The sequence below is a fragment of the Eubalaena glacialis genome, chromosome X, assembly GCF_028564815.1.
Source record: "Eubalaena glacialis isolate mEubGla1 chromosome X, mEubGla1.1.hap2.+ XY, whole genome shotgun sequence".
Taxonomy (NCBI): Eukaryota; Metazoa; Chordata; class Mammalia; order Artiodactyla; family Balaenidae; genus Eubalaena; species Eubalaena glacialis.
The window spans coordinates 89,959,864-89,986,788 of record NC_083736.1 but is presented as its reverse complement, the minus strand read 5'-3'; the positions used below and the strand labels follow the sequence as shown (position 1 = coordinate 89,986,788).

Below are 26,925 nucleotides of genomic sequence, written 5' to 3'. Positions count from 1 at the left end.
ATTTTGCATTATTGTGCTGATCCACCAAACACTTTGAAGTACTACAAGGTTGAAATGACACAATTCAAGAACGAGCTATAAGAACAAAAAGCAACAAAAACCTCAAGGGCAACTTGTCTCAAGTAAGGCTTGCAGCTGTAGAAGAATCAATGGGAGGTTCACTTTCCTAAAGAGACGTCTTTACCCGAGATTGCAGTGTTATATGTTCACAAAGTGCATCCCCTTCAGAGTATGCTGAATATTCCAAGTAATAAGGAAATAAACATTTTCTTTTTTTCTTACAAATGAATTGAATTCCTAAATCCTAAAATCCTAAAAACATTAGGAGCTTAGGGAAACCGAAGGCATATCTTCCTAAAGGAAAGGAAATTGATCTATATTTTGTGAATTCTATGGAAACAAATTATTCACACATACACACACACACACACACCCCAACAACAAAAACCCACCCAATTTTTTAGGACACTAAATTGTACAAGTATATCATAATTTTTTTTTAAATGCACATGGCGAATACAAGAAAGGAAAACACAAAAATAGAAAAATAGCACTGTGCTCATATGGCAATCTTCTGGGTGATTTAAAAATTTCCTTTTTGACATGCATGCTTATAAGTGCTTAATTTTCAGAAACTGTATTTGATAAATATTTATCCAGAAGGAGGGCCATAACTTTAATTCCTGTTAAAAAGTTTAGTAGAGTCAATGGTTACATTTTTAAAAGATAAACACTGCATAACATTTATACCATTAACTATTAAATATCTTTGTCAAAATCAGAAAGAGTGGTAGACAGAGTATGCATGTATTTTTTTAGAATTGTAACATTCCCTTCAAAGCAGGGACAAAGATGGCCAAGTGCCTATCCTGTCAAGCTGAGAAATATCTTGGTATGGTAGACAAACTGCTAAATTTGTATTGCAATATTTATTTTTTACATAACCTCACATCAGGAGTCTATCTTAAGGTTTCAAACTGGCAGGGAATATGTGGTCTTCTAAATTTTTCTTTATGTGCATGACACTTAGACCAATCATTTAAAAATGAATATATATATTATATATATATTTAATATATATATAAAGGGAATTCCCTGGCAGTCCAGTGGTTAGGACTCGGCACTTTCACTGTTGTGGGCCCGGGTTTGATCCCTGGTCGGGGAACTAAGGTTCTGCAAGCCGTGCGGCGTGGTCAAAAACAAATGAATATATAATATTAAAATATAAAGGCAAAGCATTTTTACTTATTAAAGTATATTTACTTTGTATTATCATGTCTTCAGTCTCTCTTACCACATCTACATGATTCACACATTAGCCATCATCTCTCTCAGGACCTATTGTGTGGTTCGATGTCAAGTACAGAAGGCAATTAAGAACATTCACCTTCATCACTTCTAATGGCTAATGGCATTTATGCAATAATTTGCCCTTCCAAGTGTACTAGCTGGATATAGACATCTCTTGGGTTAGTACAAAGGTAATCTAATCTGAGTATGTTCAAAATCACTTCCAAAGTGTTTGGGTTAGTTTATTAAGAAATAAAATTGTTTTCCCTTTGATATCGGGTTAACTCAAAATTATGTTATTTTTACATTAACATCAAATATTCCAATAATACTTGTCCAGATGGCCAGAGTCTCACTGGTAGCTATTCCGTAAGCATTTCAAGGTTCACTCCAGCCAGCAGCCAAGTGCCATTTTGCATCCTAGACTGTGCTTTCCCTCTCACCAGCAACAGTTAGGCAGGGGTATGAGATAGATATAGGACTTCTCTTTATAACATGCAAGAGGATGAACAAAATGATCACCCTATAATCCTCTGTCTTGTATATATTTTCAAACAATAAAAACACAAACAGTAGTTCCAGAAATTGGAATTATTTGAAAAAACTAACATTTATAATATCTTAATAAGGTGAGTTATCAACGAATGATAACAAAAAAAAGAGTAATTCACTATATTCACTGATAAAGTGCCATCAGTTAATAAACCATATAGCGATTTTAATTATAATCCTCTGACCAATAAATGTTACACATAAAGATTAATAACTGAATTTATACTAACTGTATCTACCTAATCTTTAATAACTTTCTGAAATGGTACATGAATACAAAATACCTTTAACAAATTAACACCTATTTCTCTAACAAATTCTGATCATTTCTTTTTTTCTAATAAACAGGAGTGCTATATTATGAAAGATAATATTTATATGTGATGTGTTCAAATACATTTCCAAAACTTCAGTTAGGCAGATAGCAAAATATCTGAATAACTAATTGCCTTGTAAAAGATTTTTTTATTTTGAATACTCTCATTCAAGCCTGAAAACCTGCAGTCTCTGCCCTGTTTTTGAAATCAGGCGGTTTGAACACACAGAAGCCAGCACACAGCCAGAGAGCCTGAGCAAACAACATTTTAATCATCTACGCCAGTCACACACAATCTTTCTGCGAAGGACCCCTTCTGTAGGTAATTTTCCCTTCTACTGAGATCTTAAGCCTATTTCTTCTTGCTCTGTCGTCAGTGGAAACTGAAAATAACTGGTTGCTATCCTCTGTATAACCACCTCAGAGAGTGAAAGCTCCCTTCTCAGGTGTCCTGTTCTCTTAAACCAAACAATTTCAGTTCATTTAACCTCACCACACAGATGTTAGTTTTCAAATGTTTAATTTTGTTAGGATGATTAGAACCCATTCAAAGTTTCCATTGCAAAGTCTCCCTTCAGCTACTAGAAAAGCACACAAACTTCTTGGTTTTACATTTAAGGCCCTTTTAGAGCTGGCCCTTGCCTACCTTTCTAATGTGTCCCCTGCTGCTTCCTGGTGCCTACCCTTCACTTCAGTCTGATTACAACTGCTTGCACATACCATGCAATGTCATACCACTGTGCTGTTGCACATCTTGTTCTCTCTCTAGACCCTCCTCTTTTTTTTTTCTATCTGCCAAGTGAATACCTACTCAAATTTCAAGACTTCTCAACTATCCCCTCCTTTCTGAAGACTCCTCTAAGGAGTAACTGATGCCTTCCTTTGCCATATTCCTTCACTACAAACATTTCAACACAGTAGTTTCTTCCAGTCAGTATGAGCTCTTTCAAGGGAAGAGACCCTGTTTTACTAATTTTTATTATCCACGGTACCTAGGAGCATGCTAGGACATACTAGGGAGGCAATCAGTGTTTTCTGAATGAAGATTTCTCTCCACTTGCGTGGGCTATAGAGCAATACTTCTAAATTCAACTCTACTCTTGTTAAGTGTGTGTGTGTACATACATATACATATACATACATACATACATATATATATATATACAGAGAGACTGACCCCAAAGCCCAGACTCTTCCAGAACACCATATTTGCTGAGAGTTATGTGAGAGTGAATGCCAGAATAAAGTTACAATGTGCCCCTTGGGAAATGAAGCACTATACGTTTATAAGGGGAGACAGGAGCAAAGCAATTATGAATGTAGAAGTACATTCGATGATCCACTGTGGGCTGGACACTAGGGATCAGAGATAAACAATGCATGGTACTTTCAAAGCCTCAGGGAACCCAGAATTTAGGAGACAACACAAAATTATACAGAAAGGAGATGACGTAGGAGAGTAATTTGGTGGTAAATGTCAAGGACTGATATAGTTAAAATGATAACTATGGTACATGTAAACAAAGGCAGAGAAAGGACAAATTCAAGACACATTGTGAAGACAAACAGGATTAAGTCACTGAAAAGAAATACTTGGGATGAGGGAAAGGGAAAAATCAAAGATTCCAAAAGTTTTTAGTTCTGGTGATTAAAAGAATGGTTGTGGCAATGATAAGGAAAGCAATAACTCTAGAGCAAGCTGGCTTTGGGAAGGAGGTGGCAGTTCATTTTTTAAACATAAGTGGTAGGTAGCTATGTGGAGCTAATCTATGAGAAGGTGGTCATGGCCATTCCATCCTCTCTGCTTCATTTTATCCTATATGATTTCACCTAATAATGCTTCTTAAACATCCATATGATCACGTCACTCTCTTCCTTCAAAAAATCCAATGGTTCTCTACAACTCATATAATAAAGTTCACATTTCTAATCAGAACAGTTATTGAGCACAGACTTTGGATTCAGACAGAACTGGGTTTGAACCTTGACTCTACCATTCACTAGTTGTGTGACCTTGGGCAAGTGACCTAAACACTCTATGTCTCAGCTTTCTCATCCATAAAATGGGCATTAGGTAACAGTTGTAGAATTGAATAAGATAATGTATTATCATGACCATGATCATCATCCAGATTAGAAGTGATGAGAGGCTACTTTAGCTTCCCATCTTCACACAGAGTAATCATTACCATAACCTAAAAGTCCCTCTGTGGTCTGGTCCCCCATTACCACTGAGATCTTATCTCTAGCTATTATCCCTCAGCAGCCCCACTCAACCATGCTGGCCTTCATTCTGCTGCTCCTTGAATTCACCAGGCATGTGTCTTACTCAGAGTCTGTGCGTGTGCTTTTTCTCTGCCTGGAAGGTTTCGCTTTTACTCACCTGCATGCCTAGTTCCTTCCCATCTTTCAAGATCTATACTCAAAAGTCATTTTCTCATTATGGTCTTTCCTAGCTACTCTATCTAAAATTGCAGTCCACTCTCAAAACACCTCTTACCTCTTTCCCTCTTTTATTTTTCTCCATAGCAATTATCACAAATATACTATGTACCCTATTTATTTATTTATTGTCTGTCTCTCTCTGCTACAATGTCAGCTACACAAGTACAGGGTATTTTTTTCTTTTGTCTGCTTTGTTCACTTTCATACACTCAGCAACTAGAACAATGGCTGGCACATAACAGGCACTTAATACATATTTACTGAATGCACGGATGGATGAAGGTTTCCACCCATTTTCTTATGCTCTTCCTGACCTTAAATGCCTTCTTCCTTCATCAGGTGGTAGTAGCCTGTACCTCCTTTAAGGTGGAGGAGAATGAATATTTTTAACCCATCTATCATGTGTTTAGGGGCCAGACACTTTGATAAGTGTTTTATATGGGTCACCTTTTTAAAAAAATCCTCAAAAGAATTCAGTTACTTAGTTATTAACAAGCCCATTTTATAGGTAAGGGACCAGGTTTAGAGTGCTTAAGTAACTTGACCTAGGTAAACAGATAATAAGAGCTGGTGCCAGAACACAACATGGTAACTTATGTACACTGGGTGTCTAATGCATAGTGGACTGAATTAAGTGTCATGGATGATGAAGGTGATGGGAGTTGGGGGGCCAGGTCACTCAGGGAGAGCGGTGCTAATGATCCTCTCTTAACTTTCCTGAACAGAATTAATAAATTCTGTTTTTGTTTTCCCACAGTACCTTATATATACTCTAGTTACAGGGTTTATTCCACAATATATAATTTTGTTTACGCAAGGAGTCTCACCTACCAAATTGTGAACTCCTTAAGAAAGAGGAATACATCAATTTTGTTCAGTAAATGTTTGTTGAATGAATAAATGCTACAGAGAGGCCAAAGATAATGAGGACTGACTTGATGACTAGAGACCTTCAAGCACAGTTTCAATACAGTGCCAGGGGTGCAGACTTAAAAACAATGGACAGCCAGAAAGAGGAGGTAACACGTAAGGTAATTTATTCAAAGTATTGATTATGGATAACAAATAACTAGATAATAAAGGGGGCAGCAGAGCTGGCAGCTGGAAAATGGTGAGGCTAGTAAGGAAGGTTATTATAATTATTTGTACCGAATACGTTCAGCATAATTAGGCCTGTGGGGATCAGTCAATGGAAGAAATAAGAATTAAAAATCATGAGAAAGGAAAATGGACGGACATTGACTATTTCACTGGTTCTCAAACCGTGGTCCCTGAACCAGCAGTATCAGCATCACCTGTGAACTTGACAGAAATGCAAATTTGGGGGCCACACACCAAATTGACCGAATAAGAAACTCTGAGGGCAGAGTCCATCAATATGTGATTTAACATACTGGCCACAAAATTCTGATAGCACCTCCAGGTGATTCTGAGGCATGCTGAAGTTTGAGAACCACTAGACTTCTTTGAAGGAAATTTCCAGGCAAGAAGATGCTTGGCAATTGTCCACAGCTTGCTTGGGCCCTCTCATAATTACTTTCACATATAAAAAGTTGAAGTGCCGATATGATTTCAAAGCTTAGTGTCAATTCAAAACTAGAGAGGAACAGACTAGCAATCTGTGGCATCTGAAGGACAGAATCACTCTGAATGTTCTTAATTTACATTAAAAATGCGACTGATTTGTATCATAATTTACCATCTACTTATCTAAGAGTAGATGACCCAAACAGTATGTCCCATGCTGTGAAGATTCTAAATACATTGTTCGTAAGTCTTTTAAGCTGTCTCTCATCCTTCACCTAAAACTGTACTGAAAATACACTCACATGATGTTGCAGTGTGTCTTGTCTACTCTGTATTATCAGAGTGATGGACTAGATAACCCAGGAGATCGTTTACGCCTTCCAACTCTAACTCAAGCTGCAAACTCACTTCTTACTGGCAAATCTGAATTAGTGTTTAAATATTTACTCAAGAATTTTTGAATCAGGACAACAAATGTCAGTTGTAGACATCAGGTTTCAATGCTTTCCCTAAAAAGTCTTGCCTTGCAAATGTATTTCACCAGTCCTAATTTCCGGGCTAATGTGTACTGGCTCTAAGTAGACAAACACCGTGACCCATATGTGAAACAGAGTTTCTTCGTATGAACCTACAGAGATCAGACAACAGCAGGTGAATGTAAAGAGAAAGAGGGCAAAGGGGGGGACGCATCATCCCTGTCCAAGACACAGGCACATTCTGATGCTGCATTTCCAATGTCGGCAACAGCATTTGCGGTGGAAGGCCAAGAGTGAGAGTGTGTTCCTGCGTCACTGCAAATTATGCAGGAACAAAGCTGTGTAGCGCATGCCCCCAGCTAAAGAAATCTTACACCCAACTTGCAGAGTGGCCCAGAGAATTCTCAGAATGACTAAACAAGCAAATATTCAGCCAGCTGCCAGAGAATATTCTCTTCCAGAAGAAGCAAGAATGTGCAGGATAAACACCAGGTTTTCTTGCATGAATTGCTGTAGAATGAATATTTATCAGAGATGAAACTGATTTTCATGTAAAGATTGTAAGAAATGCCGTGGTAAGGCAGAGTGGACGTTACTTAAGGAAAATTTTCAGGACACGTTTAAGCAGGTCTAAGAGTATTAAAACTTCAGTGTGATATAATCTAAAATATACAACAAAGTAGTGAATATAACAAAAAAGAAGTGGACTCAGGTTTAGAGAATAAACTAGTGGTTATCCGTGGGGAGAGGGAAGGGGGAGGAGGGGCAAGATAGGAGTAGGGGATTAAGAGGTACAAATTGTTATGTATCAAATAAGCTACAAGGATATATTGTACAGCACGGGGAATATAGCCAATATTTTATAATAACTATAATGGAGTATGACCATTAAAAATTTTTTTAAATTGTGACTCACTATATTGTACACCTGTAACTTACATAATATTGTACAGCAACTATACTTCAATAAAAATAGAAAAAACTTCAATGTGAGATAAAAGTCTCTAGACTGCACCAGAAGGAAGGCCTTTCTAGACACATCCCCTCCTTTTTCCCCTGGTGTTTATACAAATGGCCACATGAAATTCAGCAAACTTATCAACAGGTCCTTTACTCAGGAAAACCCAGAATTGCCTAATCCCTCTGTGTCAAGAAAAGGGTTCTGACAGATAGCAATGCCACATGATCCACATTTACATCGAATTGTCCTTAGAAGGAAGGGAGATAGTGAAATGCAGTGAAGGAATCTGGTTGAATCATTGGAATAAACCCACCTAGATTATCAATACGATCAGATCATTCAACTTCAGTTCCTTTAGCAAAAATTTTCCCTAATCATGGCTCCTTTCTTCCCTATTATATTTGTATATTCATGGAACAGTTAATATTTAAGCAATCAGGAATGCTCCAGTGCATATACCAAAACAACTACTACTGCATGCCAGTCTTGGTACAGCACATGAATTCTAATGTTTGTCTCCTTTACTTAAACAAAATTAAGTTCTGTGCTCTCTGCCAAGGGTTGTTTACAAATTATTGCTTTCTTCAACACCACCACACGCTGCAATAACATTGAGAAAGATAATGTATTTTTAAGGATTGCAATTACCATAAAGACATTAGCTTTGTAGCGGAGACCAGACAGGTTTCATACATGCTTTCCTGGCTTTATTTCTAACTCTCACCCAAAATGCTTTTCTGGGTACTACATGACCAGGGCTGACGCTAATTCAGCCAAATGTAATCTATAGTAGAAAGATGTCTTAATTCTTTATGTAGGCCTGACTGTCCCTTTTTTATGCTCTTGATTTGGGTATTAAGTGGTATTTCCAATAAAAAGGGAACAGATGATATCAACTGTGTAAAAATCAAGCAATTTAAGAGTTTTACACTTGTTAGCTTAATTTATGGCAGCAATCTGTGAAAGGAGAGCTTAAACTTGAAACCATGACAACATTAAAATGGCATAAGGATTCATCTCAATTGCCACCTCCAGGCCCAGCAGGACAGTGGTGATGTGAGTTTCCCAGAGAAGACAAATTTTGCTTTCCTGTTCTTCCTGCTCCACCTCTCACCATTTCCCCTTCTAGCCCTACTTATGCATTCAAGGAGAATACCCTGCATATGCATTAGCCTGGAGTAGCCAGCACCAGTGGCAAATCAACAACCATTTTGTCCTTATTTGAGGAAAGGCCAGAAAGAATTAATGAATTATGTCTATACTTTAAAAAGAAAAGCTGGTCTGGCACTTTCAACTGCTCTTAGTTAATCAACCTGCCTATAGGAGGCTTACCAAATAGAAGTTCTTCTGAGAATGGTTTTAACAAAATCAAGTTATTCTAAATTGGTATAGAAATAGTTTACAAGCATGACTATCCCTAAGGTCTTCAGTGGTTTCTCTCAGAAATGGTTTAAGCATTTAACTAAAACTTGTGACTTTTATTGTCATGAGGACTTTACTTAACAAAACTGTTTTATATGCATGAGGTTTGAGAGTGGGTGGAAGAGTTTTGGGGTTTTGTTTCTGTACATAGCTTTAAAGATTATCACCACCACCAAATGGGTGTATAGAATTGATCTTGCTATCTGTATACAGTGTAAATAAATGACATCTGGAGGTGCAACACTAGTGGTTTTAGCTATTTAAGAACAACCTTTAAGGCCCAAGATATGTAATATTGCTAAAGTATAATTAGAATCTGGCATAATTAGAATCCGAGGAGCAGCTATTTAGGGGTGAGTTACATAATTAGCTATGTCCATTCATTTGTTTTCATGACTGTATATTATTCCACCACATGAAAATAATTAATTTTAGTTACAGTCCCATGTTGACCATTTCCATTATCTAGTTTCCTTTTTTGGGGGGGTGGGGGAGTCATTATTACTGATATTCTTAAAGATAATGCTGCCGTGAACATTCTTTTATTATAGTAAAATACACATAAAATAAAATTTACCATTTTAAGCATTTTTAAGTATACAGTAAAGTGGTGTTAAGTACATTCAACACTGCTGTGCAACCATCACCACTGTCCATCTCCAGAACTTCTTCCCATACTGAAACTCTGTACCCATTAAACAGTAATTCCCCATCCCCCTCTCCCCTCCCCACCCCCTAGCAACCACTACTCTACTTTCTGTCTCTATTAATTTGTCTATTCTAGGTACCTCAATTAAGTGGAATTATCAATATTTGTCCTAATGTGTCTGGCTTATTACACTTAGCATAATGTCTTCAAGGTTCATCCATGCTGTAGGATATACCAGAATTTCCTTCTTTTTAAAGGCTGAATAATATCCCTTTGTATGTATATACCACATTTTGCTTATCCATTCATCTGTCAGTGGACACTTAGGTTGCTTACACCTTTGGCTATTGTGAATATAATGCTGCCATGAATACTGGTATACAAATATGTGTTCAAGTCTCTGCTTTCAATTCTTTTATGTGTACATCCAGAAGTGGAACGCTGCATCATACGGTAGTTCCATGTTTAAGTTTTTGAGTAACTACCATACTATTTTCCACAGGGGCTGGACCATTTAACATTCACACAAGCCAATCCACAAGGGTTCCAATTTCTCCATTTCCTCTCTAACACTTTTGTTTTCTGCTTTTTTAGATAGTAGCCATCCTAATGGATATGAAGTGGTATCTCATTGTGGTTTTGATTCACATTTCCCTAATGATTAGTGATGTTGAGCATATTTTCATGTGCTCATTGGCCATCTTCTTTAGAAAAATGTCTATTAAAATCTTTTGCTCATTTTTGAATTAGGTTGCTTGTGTTTTGTTGTTGTTGTTCAGTCGTAGGAGTTCTTTATGTATTTTGGATATTAATCCTTTATCAGATATGTGATTTACAAATACTTTCTCCCATTCTGTGGGTTGTCTTTTACTCTATTGATAGTGATTATTTCTTTACATGTCTACAGAGTGATTATTCTTGTACATGTCTCCAGAGTCCTTATGTAAGCGCTTATCTAGAGAATATACTAGGAGTTGCATTTCTGGTTATTGTATCTTCAGCATTTCTAAATCTTACCAAACTGTTTTCCAAAATAGAGGTACCAAGTTACATTCTCACCAGTAGTTCCCCTTGACACATATTTTCAGTCATACTTGATATTATCAGAATTTTTAAAATTTTGTCCATCTCACAGGTATGAAATGATATCTCATTGTGGTTTAATTGTAGGTGTGAATACAAAATGGTACAGGCATTTTGGAAAACAGTATCTTTTAAAATTAAACCTTACTTTCCATAAGACACAGCACTCCCAGTCCTAGGTATTTAACCAAGATAAAAGAAATTTATGTCTTGTACATGAATATTAAGAGCAGCATTATTTGTAATAGACACAAAGTAGAAACAACCCAAATGTCCATCAACTGATGAATAAAAATGTGGTATATGCATACAGTGGAATATTATTCAGTAATAAAAATGAACTACTGATATATGCCACAATATTATGCTGAGTGAAAGCCACACCAAATACAAAGTAACACAAAAGACTACATTATTGGACGATCTCATTCATATGAAATTCTAGAAAAAGGTAAAACTATAGTGACCGAAAGCAAATAAGAGGTTGCCTGGAGCTGGGAGTGGGGATTGACTGCAAAGGGGCATGAAGAAACTACAGGTTGATAGAACTGTTTCGTGCCTTGATTGCAGTATATACAAATAACAAATTTCATCAGACTGTATACTTAAAAATGAGTCAGTTTGATTGTATGTCAATTATATTTTAGTTAAGTTACTTTAAAAAATTATAGGTTAAGTTCAAATCTCTCTTGATTGTGAACATATTTTACTTCTGAAATAATTAACACAACAAACAAAAGTCCTACAGAGATGCTTTCAGAAATTGACAAGTACCCAGGCCCTTCTCTATATTTCTCGTATATTTCATGAAAACTGAAACTTGTAAACATAAAAAGATTTGAATGAACCAGGCTGTGGCTGTTGAAAAATCCTTGGAATCCTACATCAGCATCTCTCCCCAAATCTTTGAATAGCTTACAATGCTTTTCAACTTCCTTCAGCACAGGTTTCCAAAGTAAAATATTCTGTTTTAATATAAGTATCTAATAAGGAGTTTGGGATTAACATATACACACTACTATATATAAAATAGACAACCGACAAGGACCTACTGTATAGCAGGGGTCCCCAACCCCTGGGCCACAAACTGGTACCGGTCTTTGGCCTGTTAGGAACGGGGCCGCACAGCAGGAGATGAGCAGCGGGCCGGCCAGTGAGCAAAGCTTCATCTGCCACTACCCAGGGCTCCCTGTCGCTTGCATTACCGCCTGAACCATCCCCATCACCACGCCCCCGGTCCGTGGAAAAACTGTCTTCCACGAAACCGGTCCCTGGTGCCAAAAAGTTTGGGGACTGGTGCTGTATAGCACAGGGAACTATACTCAATATTCTGTAATAATATATATGGGAAAAGGATCTGAAAAAAAATATATAAACATATATGTATAACTGAATCACTCTTCTGTACATCTGAAACTAATACAACATTGTAAATCAACTATATTTCAATAAAAATTTTTTAAAAAATAATATAAGTATCTAGTCATTTGCTTGTATTTTAAGATTCAGTTCCTTTTTCTAAATAGTCAACTTCTGAATAGCTTATATTTCCTCATACTAAGTTGCTTGGATTCCAAAGAGTGATTGCTCACACAGAGCATTAAACAGTGACACTCTTCATTCTCATTTAATTTATCTAAAAAATCTCAGGACATTCTCTTGTTAAAAGAAATATTACTTGATTTTTTTTTGTCCAATTAGCGAATAAGGAAGGGTACAGACACATAACAGTCATACAGTGGTACCATTATATTACTGTTTTTGAACAGGTACTGATTAATTTTGTCCAAAATTTAAAAAATAATAAGACCTAATTATAGAAAGCAGGTAGAAACTTAAGAAAAGCAGTTTTAAAGATACTCTTACTGTACCATAAAAGGCAAGAGAGTATTCTGAGAATGCAGATTTAAAAAAAAAAAAAAAAAAAAAGATGAAAAAAAATGAATGGCAAGTCTGTGTGCTCGTCCCCATGACAGAAGTCAGGAAAAGCAAAATCTCAGCTTTGGTTTGTGGGACAGAAGTAAAGCACATGTTGTAAATAAGGCTGGAATTGTGCTTTTCCTGTCTAAAGAAGAGGGGGGCAGCTTTATAGTATGGGCTATCATATAAATAACAGAGTACTTTGTTATTTTGTAGTTAGTTAACCAGTATTTATAGCAACATAGATTATTTTTCATGTGTGCTATTATATAAAAGCCATCTCCCCCCTGCCCTCCACCCGATTTCTCCCTATTCTCCTCCCTCTTGTTTTAGTATTACAATGTTCTGTATTTGGCAACTAGCTCACCAGGCCCTCAAGGACTAGAGACATATGTTTTATTTCTCTTCATCCCTGCAAAGCATCTAGCACAGGGCTCCGCAGAAAATAATCAATAAATGTGGCCAACTTGCTGACCAAATACTAGCTAAAATGTATTTATATGTATATAAATACTTCTTAGATTCCCTAAAATTATCATAGGGATAATTGGATGTTCAGAGTTTTACTTGAATATTAACTGCTTATAAACCCCCTTCCATGGTCATCAGTCCTCCTTCCTAAAGTTCTCCCATGCCTTCATTAGTATGGTTTCATTGGACAGGAAAATCAGTTTGTAAGATAATCACTCACATTCAGTCACAGTAGCCACATTTTTTTGAACACCAGTCTCATACAGGGTCGAAATCCCCTTTGAGCAAAGCTTTTATAGAGTAAAAAGGCATTTGTCTTCAAGCTTCCTAATTATATTCACTAAATGCTGTTCATGTTGTCAACTTTCCCCCACTGTGAGAATTACAAAATCAGTCATAAGATTAAACTCAGAAAATGACTACAGCAATTCACAGAATACTAAGCCAGCTGGGTTCATTTAAATCCTCTATGGAAACAGTCTTTGTGGTGAACCTAGCAAGACCTACAGCTAGTCCCATAAATCATCATTTTTTTGGTCTGCTCCACTGTTGAAATTATTTATTGCCACTCCTGATATATGGGAGACTCATCAAGAACCAAAAAAAATGCTTTTTTATAAACTAGAGAATTATTCATCTCTGCCAGCCATACTACCCAATAGAACAGTTAACTATATCCATTATTGTTTAGTCACAATGACTTCAATGAGTATCTTTATGGCACAGTATTAAGTTGACTGTGTTTTTCATATCAATGTTAAGAAGATAAAATTTTAAAAATGAAAGAAAATACAGATATATTCGTTGTTTTTGTTTCCTTGAAATGAGTCTGTATTTAATGAGTCATAAACAAAGCCATACATGAGTCCCCTACTGGAAACAAATTATACCCCTCACTATAGTTCTCTATACAAATATATATTGTTGGCTTTTTAAATAATTATTATTGGCAGAAGATAAGGAGCATAATATGGCAACTCATACTTTGCATTTTTAAAAGCCCTTTACAAGTTTGTCAATTTACATGTAAGAAGTATTTAACTCAATCTTATTTCTCTCTGATCATCCAATTCCGAAAACCATTGCTGAAACTTTCTCACTCCTTCATTCTCTCTCTCTTATTTTGTCTCTCAATCTCTCTCTCTCACTCTCATTCTCTCTACACACACACACACACACACACACACACACACACACACACACACACACTTTTTGATTGGGTCTGGCTTTTAATTCCTTTTTCTCAGTCCTTCCCCTAACATAAAACTTCCAAAAATTGGAATCGCTTCCATATCAAAAAGATCATGTGTTTGCGTAGGGGAGTGCAGTAACTAGGCATAACCAGTCCACAAGGCAAGTGTGTACGTATGTACAATATATATTCATGTTACCCCTCATATCAAGTTATCTAGACTAATGGAAGGCAGATTTAACTGTAACACAGAGAAGTTAAAACCAGGGCTAGCAGCATAGGCATCACAATATTAAGAATTACAGTTAAGAGTCTTGGAGGGGTGTGTGTGTGTGTGTGTGTGTGTGTGTGTGTGTGTATGTGTTTAGAGGACAGAACATTTTCACATATATAAGTAAAATAGAAAAAAATATTGAGAGGGAAAAAAAAATGTTTCCAAAGCAGCCTGTATTGACAAGGAATACTAATCAAGTCTGCATCAGACAAATTACATTTATAAACTACTGTTCTCCAGAGAATTTAATAAACTGAAAATTGGGGGAATATAATGAAGTTTTCACACAACCTATAGTGTTGTAAATGTGATAATATCTAAACAGATGCAATCAAATTCTGAGAAAACAAACAAGTGTTACATTTAAAGTATTAGCTGACTAATTTGCAGCAATGAAGGTAAATTAATGAATATTTCAACTTAGAGAAAAATCTTTAAATAAGCTCATGGAAACTGTATTTTTAGAGGGAAGCAGGAAAATAAAGGTGTGAGTCTGTTTCTTTTCATCAGAGCTCAAGATTTCAAAAAAGGTATTCTCATAGACATAACTCTTTCATAACTATACCAATTTGAAGTACATCTACAAAATAGGTTAATCCCTGTGCCTAACATGATCATATAGTTTTACCCCTGCTGATACAGCAGTCTTTTCTCCCATCTCAATTCTGTAACGTAGGCTACAGAGAATAAGAAAGATACGATGCATCTCCACATTAACATAAATCTGGAAAATGTTGTGACCATTTGGAATAACTGAGATATCTATCTTAGAAGAAAGCACCTCTAAAGACAGAAACACACACTACCTTCATCAAGTTTTCTTTCTACTTAATTGTTTCTTTAAACAAATAAATTTAGAGTTCTTTAAATTTAAACATTTCTGCATTTACTGACTTAAGTAATATTAATGCTTGTTCTTTGAAAATCACAAATTTGCGTATATTGATTTTTGTGAAGAACTACGGGAAACAAAACCCTTGACACAGTTATAAAAACCGAATCTAAAATGTCACCACTGACATAGTCACACAAGAGTTGAACATTCATCTTTTCAACACTGAATGGTTGTTTAATTTCCATATGTTATTCATTATATGTCCTAGGTACCTTACATCTTAGAAGTGGAAAAAAAGCTGATTTTCAAACTGAAGGACAATCTTCAAAGCATATGGTAGCGTATTCACGGGATTACAAAATTAGGGAGACGGGTTCATATGTTCCCAACTCTTAGAGGGATGTATTTTTAAAAAGAGAACCTCAGAAGTAGCCTGTGTTTTCCTCCGATTTTTAAATGGCATGAAGGACATTGGAGGTGAGGACTCTGGATTGGATTTCTGAGCTGGTATCCACACATCTTCATTACTGGAGAAATGAGATGACTGAAGCAATCTTTCAGTATTACCATTTGCCCATGTGCACAAGTCCACATGCACTGATTAATAATATGTGCTTGAGGACATATAATGAATAACATATGGAAATTAAAAGAACTTATGGAGAATTGTTTCTTTAAACAAATAAATTTAGAGTTCTTTAAATTTAAACATTTCTGCATTTACTGACTTAAGTAATATTAATGCTTGCTCTTTGAAAATCACAAATTTGCGTATATTGATTTTTGTGAAGAACTACGGGAAACAAAACCCTTGACACAGTTATAAAAACTGAATCTAAAATGTCACCACTGACATAGTCACACAAGAGTTGAACATTCATCTTTTCAACACTGAATGGTTCTCAATGATGAGAACCCACTAAGCACAATACAATACAACACAAAGGATTTAAATAAAGGTCGACCATCAAATAAGCTGAACAAAGAAAACCATTTAACATTAAGAATGATATCCTGTCCTTATGTCATTCTATGGTGCTTAGTTATTTCAGAGGTCAACAATGGTGAATGTTCTTGCTTCAATGTAATATAATGAGGCACAGACAAACCCTTAACTTGAGATGTTTGTGTCTATTGGTCATGAATTATGAACGAATGATATGGTGTATCACTATTTTATGTGGTGACATTTTAAAATGCAAAGTAACATGAGTGAGCGCCTCTGTATTTTGCTGTAGCTTTGGATCTTATATCACTGATTATAACCAGTGAATCATAGAGATCACCAGCTGAAAACTCTGCTGCAAAGAGCCCACAGGAAGGAAGGCTAAAAGGACCCACAGGGAAAAAAAGGAAAGCTTGGTAAGAGGACCTAACATTCCATCCAACCCTGCTCTTGACAGAGAATCTAATCTTCCCTTACACAGAATTGTTCCAGGACAAATTATCTCCCTCAAAGCAATTTTCTTCTCAGCAAATTATCAATCACATCTCCCCCAAATCCAAATAATGCCATACACTGTCTTATAGGAAAAAGCATATTTGAGTGAAGCAGAAGAGATCATCAAATTCTAAAAACTACCTTGAGCCACTGAAATAATTTGAGTCCCAGGAAAAGTGGGATTCTAACTTTGCCTCCAATACTGAGTGATCCTGGGTAAGCCATCTCTCTGGAGAACAGATGCTCATTTGTAGAAAATATATATTGAGAAGAGCAGCCAACCCTGCCTACACAAAACTGATACGGTCTGAGAGCCTGTACATACAAAGCAAGTGATTGCTCTATAATTATGCAGATTATTAGGTGCTATTTTATTACAAATATATAGGTTCCACTACCTGGATACATTAAAATCTATTAGAGGAAGACAAACTTTCTATTAATATTCCTCCAATGACTTCTATTTCAATTTGAATAATAAAAAAGAGAGATTCCTCATTTTACAAGCTACTGGAGAGTCAAGAAAATCCACCTGTGATTTTCCCCATTTTCAGTACTCTGTAAGGGGCAGAGTTGGTTCTGTAATGGTTCCTTGAAATGAGCCACATATGACTAAACCTTCTGTTACAATTCAGCGAGAGGCAGTGTGTTGCAAGGTTTTGGACACAGAAAACCTAGATTTAGGCCCAAACTTGGACATTTACTAGCTTTCTGATCTTGAAAAAAATTTCGTAACCTCACTGGGCTTTAGTTTTCTAATTTGCAAAATGGGGTTAATAATAATAAACCTCTCTGAATCACAAAGGATACATCTAAACTGTAAAAGCACAGCAACCAAGTGTGTAGACTAGTGACCAGGATTTACTGACCTTTGCTAAGGTGCCTTTCAGTATATTCTACAGTGGTTATTTTCAACAATATCTTTGGTTTTAAATTAATAGTCCCATATTTATTTATTAACCCATATTTGAGGGTGAATTTTTGGTTTATATTGATAGCAAACAATACATTTTTATGTTTTTACAAATAAACCATAGCATAGTGTTACATTTACATATTTAATAGTTTCGCTGGTAAAAATACACTCTTTATATCTGTGAGACACTAAATTCTCTCACTTAAAAAAATGCTAATACTTATGTTGAACACTCACAACAAATCCTGTTATTTAATCAAATTGCCTACCTTTCATTCAATAGTAATCTATTGAGGGCTTCCTATACAATAGACACTGGGAATAAAATGTAGAATAAAATAATAACCACCCTCCATGAGTTCTGAGTCTTTAGAGAGAAAGAGAGATAAAATAATTATAGTACAGTGTGAACAGTCCTATAATAATTATACTCACAGTGTGTAGTGGTAACCAGAGAAGAAGAGCTAAAGGGTAAAAACCAGATGAAGAAGAGTAGCAAAGGACATTATAAAAATGCGAAAGGCAAGCTGTTCCAGTTACATGTTTTTAAAAAAAGGGTGAGAGAGAGAAAGAGAGAAAGCATAATCAGGAGGCCAAGACTCTACCTCTAGTTTCATAACTAAAGTGACCAACTGTCCCAGTTTGCCTAGGACTGTCCCAATTTTAGTAGTGAAAGTCCTGAATCCCAGGAAAGCTCTTAGTCCTGGGCAAACCAAAAGAGTTGGTCGCTATATCCAGCTTTATGAACCTGACTGTCACCTAGCAAGAAGGTGGCTGTCTGCAATTCAGAAAGAGAGCCCTCACCATATACCAATCAGGCTAGCATCTTGATCTTGAACTTCCAATCTCCAAAACTGTGAGAAAATAAATTTCTGTTGTTTAAGCCACCCAGCCTACAGTATTCTTTTATGGCAGCACAAGCTGACCAACACACCAACCAAAGTATTTCACTTCTCTAATGGTCAGTTTTCTCATCTGCAGGCTGAAGGGGCTAGATTAGATACTTTCTAATGTTAAGGTTCTAAGTTTAGATAGAGATAATCCACATCATTTCAGCTAAAAATGATTAGATACTGTAAAATTTTTAGAATACTTAGATGTAACTTTTTGCTTAGATCTTTTATAGATTTTCTCTTGAATTACAAATTTCTAAATTGTGCTTCCATAGACAGCAGTCATTTTCCTTACAAATCACATTTTCTGGTACATTATATTTTGCACTGAAACTGAACCTAATTCACTCTCCATCTTACAACTTCTCTAGGGGAGATAGATGCCTTCTTTTGTATACTTGGGGAGATATCTGTAATACTCTGTCACTAATACCATGTGATGACCTCTAGGAAATAAGGCCTTTATGTTACATACACTTTTTATATAAATGATGAATCTTAGAAAAAAGTAGCATAATTACATTATTCTATTAACCCTACTAAATTAAAGTTAGATATCTAAAATGTTCTCCACAGTAAAACTAAATGTTTTCTTCAGGTTCTTTGTATGACATATTTCACATCTGTACAAAAACACTTCATTATACCATATCATAATTTGTTATGTCTCTCTGTCCAACTAGAATGACTGGAAACTCACAGTATGGGTGAAGGAGATATTAACTCAAGGCAGAAAAACAAAGGTTTTTGGCCTTCATAAGTTATAAAATGGGCTGTGAGTGATTTTCAAAAAAAAAAAAAAAGTTACGGAGGCAAGATACTGAAGCTAGTATACAAATTACTCAAAATCTTCTCACAACCTGCTTACCAATGTTATTTGTTTCCAACATACACCCAATATTCCAGGCAGTGTAGTTTTCTAATTCATCTTCAAACACATCATGATTATTCCTAGTCATATACCATCATTAAAAAGAACTACTACCATTTTTTAACATTATAATTCTTCAAAGTACTGTGACAAAGATCGTTTTATTTAACCTTGAAAACAACCCTATGAAAATAAACAAGGGTCACTGTATATTTCCTCATGTATAGATGAGGAAACAGGTTTGGAGAGAGTAAGTGACTTGGCCATGAAAATTTAGCTAGTGATGGGCAAAATGGAAGCTAAAATGTAAGTTCTAAGGCCAGTGTTCTCCCATCGTGTAAGGTTATGGCTTCTTCCCTTCGTATAACTTAATTATACCTATCCTTCAAGATCCTTCTGTTCTAATTTATGAGTACCACTCACCGCCATGCCCATCACCAAAAATTCCTCCCTCTTGAAGTCCTGCTAATCTGAAAGTAATCTCAATGGCCCTTAATTTTTATATTCATTGCTAGAAGTATATTGTGACATTACGTAATATTCTGTATGTATATTTCCTGGCTACTCAACTGTATCACAAGCTCCTTGAGCTTTCTATGTGTCTTCTGTAATGTTTGTATCCCCTGGTATACCGACCATCTGTTTTGTTTTGCCTTTGTTTGTTCAGGCCTGGCTTTTATCCCTTCATCTGCCCCTAACCTTTGGTATCCTCATCCTTGGTAACAGCCTCCTTTAGGGCATGACCAATCATCCATCACAGTAGTCTTGGTAGCACTGTCAATCAAGGTTCTTTGCCCTCCCTTGGACAAGGGGTATTCTGATAATCTACACCAGGCCAATTGGTCTCTCTTTCTAATTAGAATTTGAATCAAATACAAGGAAAGGAGGAAGAAAATGGAATATACCCCAGAGGCAACTTCCTGGAAAGACTTTCCATTCATTCCTGCTCTCTGCATTCTCAAAGCTGCCATAATTGCTGCTCTTTTAAAGGCCAAGTTCTTCAGCCTTTCCTCAGTTTCTGGCTGAGCTCCTCCTTATAAATTCTATTTTTTGCTTAAATCAGGCAGAGTCACTTTCTGTTGCCTGCAAACAAAGATCCTTATCTGATATACCCACAAAGCTTAGTGCCTAGGGAGTGCTAAGTATTTTTAAATGTTTCATTCTTATGTAGATTATATGTTATTACACACTGAAAACATAAACAACAAATGGCCCTGAAGTACAACACTGCTATTGGTTAGAATTTTAATAACCAACAGGCAAGCAGGGGCCAAGCTAACATTGGAAACTCATCTGCATAGAAATGATTTTTATTACAGTTCAGCACCCTGGATTGGTGACTCACAAAGTGATAATACACTGCTGCAAATTAACAAAGTATTTTGTGGTGAGGGTAGTACTTACAGTAATGGTACCCTTTAGTGATATTTGACATTTAAGTTAACCCGTCTGTTTTCCTTTTCTTCCCAAATATTATAGGAGCTAATTGTGACCATCTGAATTTTTAATATTACTTTACTACAAGAAACATCTGATAAGTTTAACTGCTTATGCTGTGGTTCCTTTTTAACTAGGTGAATATTTTAACATAATCTATAGCTTGATGTGAAAAGCGGTAGATTACAGTTTTAAATTCACCGAGAAAAGAAATTATCATTAGAATATTAATTAGGTAAATGGTATCATTTTAAAAGCATAATCTGTGCCCTGCAAAGAAAGTTCCCTCTGCTATTTTTTTAACAAAAACAAAAAACAAAAAACAACACTGAGAGAAATCAACCAAGTAATCTTTTACAATATAACTGGAATTTAACACCAATTCTAGCTAACCATACATCAGTAGTTAACTCAGTTTCGAACAGTTTATAAACCTAAACTAACTATTTCTATGTACTTCAGTAAATTTCTGTCATTTTAGACATTTACATCCACTCAGAATCCTTTGTATTCCAGGAGCATCCTTTTAATCCTAGATATTGTGGGAATATCATACATGTATACGATATTTCTTTCTTAATGACAAGTATTTCCCTGAAGATAAAAATCCTACTGAAAAGTGGGAGAGGGCAGAAGATTTTTAAACATTCACTTCTTTCTCTTTTAGAACATCTATTACTACATGCTAGTATTTCCCATAAGATTATTTTTTATTTTATTTGAAGTTGGCAAAAATCTTTGTGCTGAATCCTTTGAGCATACCTCTAGTGATAGATGTCAGACCAGCGCTGTGTGGAAGAACTTTTATTTGACAGGTAGATGACAGGAAGAAGCCTCTCTCCAAAATACAAGATGCAACTGTACAATCCTTCTGTGAGATTAATATAATCTTTTGTTCCTATGTATAAATGACTTATTCATTCTTGCCTCAAAAATATCAGTTCATGTAATTAATTTGAATAGTGTGAAATTAAGACACTTAAAGAAGGTACATATTTGTTCAAATTAGGATAGTTTGTTTTAAATGTCTTTTTTATATGAATTAAATGTGAAACAGGTAACAATACAAATTTCCAATGATATTTTCTTTTAATTTATAATATTTTTGTAATCACCAACCAAGAACACTTTAAGATTTAACTCACTGTGCCTATAGTGTATACTCTAAACAAGTAGCATCTTGATAAAAGATGCTTTTACTAGTGTTGAATACATGATGTGCAATAAAATGAAAAAGTCTTAAATATTTAGTTTATCCTACAAATCGGGGTGTGAGTTATTCTAATTTATTACAAGCATAGCCTTATTCTTGTTGGTATTATCAAATAATTGCACATGTCCCTTAATATCATAAGAAGAGGGACCAAAAATATTTTTTTGACAAAAATCTAGCATGCCAGACCATCTTCCCTATCTTCCTTGCTTTCTTTCCTTACACCCCTTAAAAATAAATCAGGAGTAAACAGATACAATTTCATTATGCATCCTACTATCTACAAATGTTATTCTTTATGTCTATCCGGGTGAGAACTACCAGGAGCAAATCATTTTTGATACATATTAAAATACTAGTCCATGTATACGTAATGCACATCTATTTAATGCATGAATAGAAAAGAAATTTATATCCATTCCTAGATTGGGGATTCTTGTAATAATATACTTCAAGAACTAACCAAAGTTCTGTAATGTTTTCAGATGTGAAAGAAAAAAAAAAGTGAAACAATGGTGAGATGTCAAAGATACATCGCTTGTTTTCAGACTTATTTTTGTCTCCAGCTTTCTTACAGGCCTTCCCCTCAGAGTCTGTTCAGTTTTCTTTGTGTAACAGACAGATCTTTTCCTTTAATAAGGTGGTTTGTGCTAACCTAGAAATGGACATACACCATCACTTTTGCACTTGTCTGTTTCTTTGTTTACTTTTCACAAGAATTAACGCATAATCAAAACAATAAAACGATTACCACTTGATTCTTTAAAAACTTTTAGTTAATGCACTAGATACCTAGTATAAGTTTAATAACACAACACTATTCAACAATAAAGAGTATTATTTTCTTGGAGAAGAAAAAGCAAAGCATATTCAGAAGGCAATTTCTGGCTATCACCTCATTGAATTTAGCTCCTCAAATACTTTTTGGAGAGACATAAAATAAGTTTGAAGGGATTGAAGTACAAGATTACATCTACTTTATAAAAGCAATTTTTTTGGACCTAAAAACTCCAGGAAGATTTGATCAGCAAGAGCTGAGTACTATACTACAAAAGAATTTGCAGTCTTTGAGATTTTACTACAGTAAGGTTTTTAAAAATCATTTATCTGTTTTAATTTAGATACAATTCACATGCCATAAAATTCATCCTTTTAAAGGATACTTTTTTGGGCTTACGTACTATTGCTATTTAAAGTGACCCCTCTCGTAGATGAGATTATTGCTGTACATTGGCATTATAAAGTGTTATCTTACCTTACAGAGAAAGTTGATCTTAAAACCCAAAGACTGGGCATTTCTTGAGCCTGAGTTCATGTAGTTTCCAACCAAAAGAACTAACTCTAGAAGTCTGTTAAAGCTTTCACTTTTCTTCAGTTCTTCACAGGCCAGAGTTACTGCTATGATGCTTGGTTTGATGTTGTTTACGTGTTCTTCAAACGTGAGCTTGAAAAGAATGCTATTGAGACGAGGACGCAACATTTTCACTGAGCTCATCTGTAAGATAAGGAATGCTGTATAAGAATATATATATAAAGCCCGTTATTTTTCTCTCTAGCGGGGATCATTTTATAGACAATACTGTAAAACTTCCGAATAAAATGAATTCTCTCTGGGTTTTAACAAACATTATTCTACTTTGTTTTAGACATTTCAAAGGAATTTTTTTTCAAAGTTTAAAGAAATAGCTGTTCAGTTTTAAAGGAATAAATGAAATCATCCTTACTGCATTAAGAAAATATTATTGAAGCTAAACAGTTGCTGTATGTTAAATGCATAATCATTAGTCATCAATAGCATTTAAACTGCCAAAAATCTGTCCCTGAGGCAAACTACGAAAATGTACAAACATGACATTGAGTTGAGCGAATAGTTGGGCCACATATAAAAAATGTACACGATGACAGAAAATGTAAGTGCAACCACATTCCTAAAAAAAAATTACATATCACACTATGCTGTCTGAAACCAGAAGACTAGCTCTGACTGAGCATTTAATAATTTTAAACCTATGATTTCTATTAATAAAATGTATTAAATATTTATATATGCTCTAAAGAATTTCACCTACTTGACAGAATGTTGATGTTAAATAATTAAGTTATGGTAAAATCACATGAACTTACTTTTAAGTACATTATTCAAGAATTCTATATTGGTTTTCTTCAAAACAGTTAAACTTAGGTTTTAATTAATTGTTTCATAGTATCGGTGCACATTCTCTATTCCCTTTGGTATAGCTCCTACGATAATAATTTCTTTTAGTCTTTAATTCCCCCAAACTCCAAGTCATTTCACTAGTTTTTATTCACCAAAGGAATTCTGGGAGAGAGGTGGGGGGAGGGTAGACACATAAGAACATAAGCACACACACAATGAAATTATTAACAATCCTAATTACATTTATTCTTTTTACACATATAGCTTAGTTTTCTTTTTAAATACAAATGCCAGGCACAGTGTAGGCATGAGATATCTGTAGACAACATGAAAAGAATTTGATAGCATAAACAAGAGTCCTTAAGCCACAAAGAACCCTTCAAAAGCAGCAAAATGAGCTGTTGAATAGACCCTATCTGCTCTAATACAAAAGCAAAGCATAATTTATCATTTTAACTCTTTGAAATGAATTTTCACATTAACCATGGGTGTCTGCCTGTCCAAAAATTAACCTTTGCTGTCTGCTAATCCCCCATATGCTTACATGCTTTTTATAGGCAGATTATAAAAGTGCGCTGGGAATATCCGCCTGTTACTATACCTACATAAGTCAGATCACTTATCAATAGCTTTTTTTAAATACGATCAGGGTAGTATTCAAAGCATCCTACTGGGACTTCCCTGGCGGCGCAGTGGATGAGACTCCGCACTTCCAATGCAGGGGCCCAGGTTCAATCCCTGGTTAGGCAACTAGATCCCACACGCATGTTGCAACTAAGAGTTCACATGCCACAACTAAGGAGCTCTGGAGCCGCAACTAAGGAGTCCGCCTGTTGCAACTAAGACCTGGTGCAACCAAATAAATAAATAAATAAAATCTTTAAAAAAAGAAAAAGCATCCTACTGTTTCTTCAGTACTCGCATGGTTAAGTATAAGACACACCATCTACTCACAAAAAGTGTCCAATATACCTCAAAACTCATAACACAATCACTTGAAAACTATAGCTAGCGATAGAACCAGCCCATGATTCTAAATGGGTAAACAGAAATTAAGTGCTGGAGATGTTCACTGAAAGAAGAGAAAACTTTAAACTCTATGACTACAATGTTTAATGAAGGCTACAGAGTAGAGGGGATACAAATGGATAAATAGATAAAAATTAAACAAGTAGAGAGAGAGAGAGAAAGCGAGCAAGCAAACACAAACGGGGACCAAAAGAAAGTTGTGAGAAAAGGTTTATAGGTTAGGAATATATGAGGTATATACCTAGGGGCAGAATTTAGATCAAAGTACCTTAAGATTCCATGTAAAGGCCATAAAATTGGAAGCTAACCACACCAAAGTCTACGTCTCCATGAATGTGCAAATCTCCATGTGTATGTTTGTGTGGGAATCTAAGTTTCTATGTCATTTTCTGCCTTCATTTATGCCTCTACCACTGTCTCCAAATCCTTTCCCACTTAATTTTTCCTTTCTTTTCACTGTTAACTGGCTATCATTAGCACAGAATCATGTTTCCTATCATTTTATATGTTTCGGAAGTAGTAGTTTTTCAGTCTCCCTGATGGTTAAAAAAGCCATAGAACTATTTTGACCAGGTGCTAGTCACCAAATACCTGTCCTTCTGCCCATGCTCTGTAGGACTTGTAGGAACCCTGCTCACCAGGGTGGCCTTGGTCTGAGATCCACAAGGAATTTAAACCCTAGGCTTATATAGATTTTCTTTTAGTCTTGCTTCAGTTCTAATACCACTTGTTTTCATTCATATTTGTATCCTTTCTGGGCTTTGTATTTCAATCCTTGGCCTACAACCCAAAGAGCAGGGATTTGATCTTTTTTTTTTTTTTTTTTTCAATACCAGCTCCAACCAAAATAATGTGACCAAAAGTGTACTTTAGTAATTATAATAACAATAATAGCGGTGAATGACATTTATTGAGTACTCTGTGCCAGACATTTTTCTACAGATGTGTTATATACATATATGCAGATTTGATTCTCAAAACAAGCCTAGGAAAAGGTTATTAGCCTTAGTCTCATTCTAAAGATGAGGAAAGTGAGACACAGAAATACTAAGGAACTAGCACAGATTCAAATTGCATGTTGAAGATCTGGAGATTTGAACTCAGGCATTCTGGCTACAGAATCCAGACTCTCAACCACTACACCACGCCGTCTTTTGAGTCATACTGAGAGCAGTATGTATGAGTGGCTAAAGGAGAGATTAGGGGTAGGGATACCATTAGTTAAGTCTTCAAATGGTCTTAGAAACAGGTAATGACCTAGGATGTTGACAGTAGGAAGGGAAAGGAAGCAATAGATACAAGAGGCAGAATTAAGGAAGAAGCAATGGGACTTAGTAAATGACCAGTTATGGGAGGAGAAAGTCAAAGATGGCTCCAAGGTGTAAAGTCCTTTGTGAGGTAAAATGTTGTTGGCATTAATGAATGCTGAAGGAGATGCTGATTTGATGCAGTTTACTGTTTGTTTTTTTTGTTTCAGAGAATGAGGATAGATGAATTTGCTTCCCCTGATCTGCTGCCTACACTTCAGTAAGCTAATCAGGGACTAAGGCAGTG

The 26,925-nt window shown here is 35.6% G+C and overlaps 1 protein-coding gene across 4 annotated transcripts in view; it reads right to left on the bottom strand.

Annotated features, from left to right (window-relative positions):
* Positions 1–26,925, bottom strand: part of DIAPH2 (diaphanous related formin 2) — an 878,028-nt gene that overhangs the window by 388,380 nt on the left and 462,723 nt on the right. For all 4 annotated transcript variants that reach the window (XM_061179189.1, XM_061179191.1, XM_061179192.1 and 1 more), the window contains one exon: positions 23,440–23,679. In XM_061179189.1, coding sequence (XP_061035172.1) covers positions 23,440–23,679 — 240 coding nt within the window. The remainder of the gene's footprint in view (positions 1–23,439; positions 23,680–26,925) is intronic.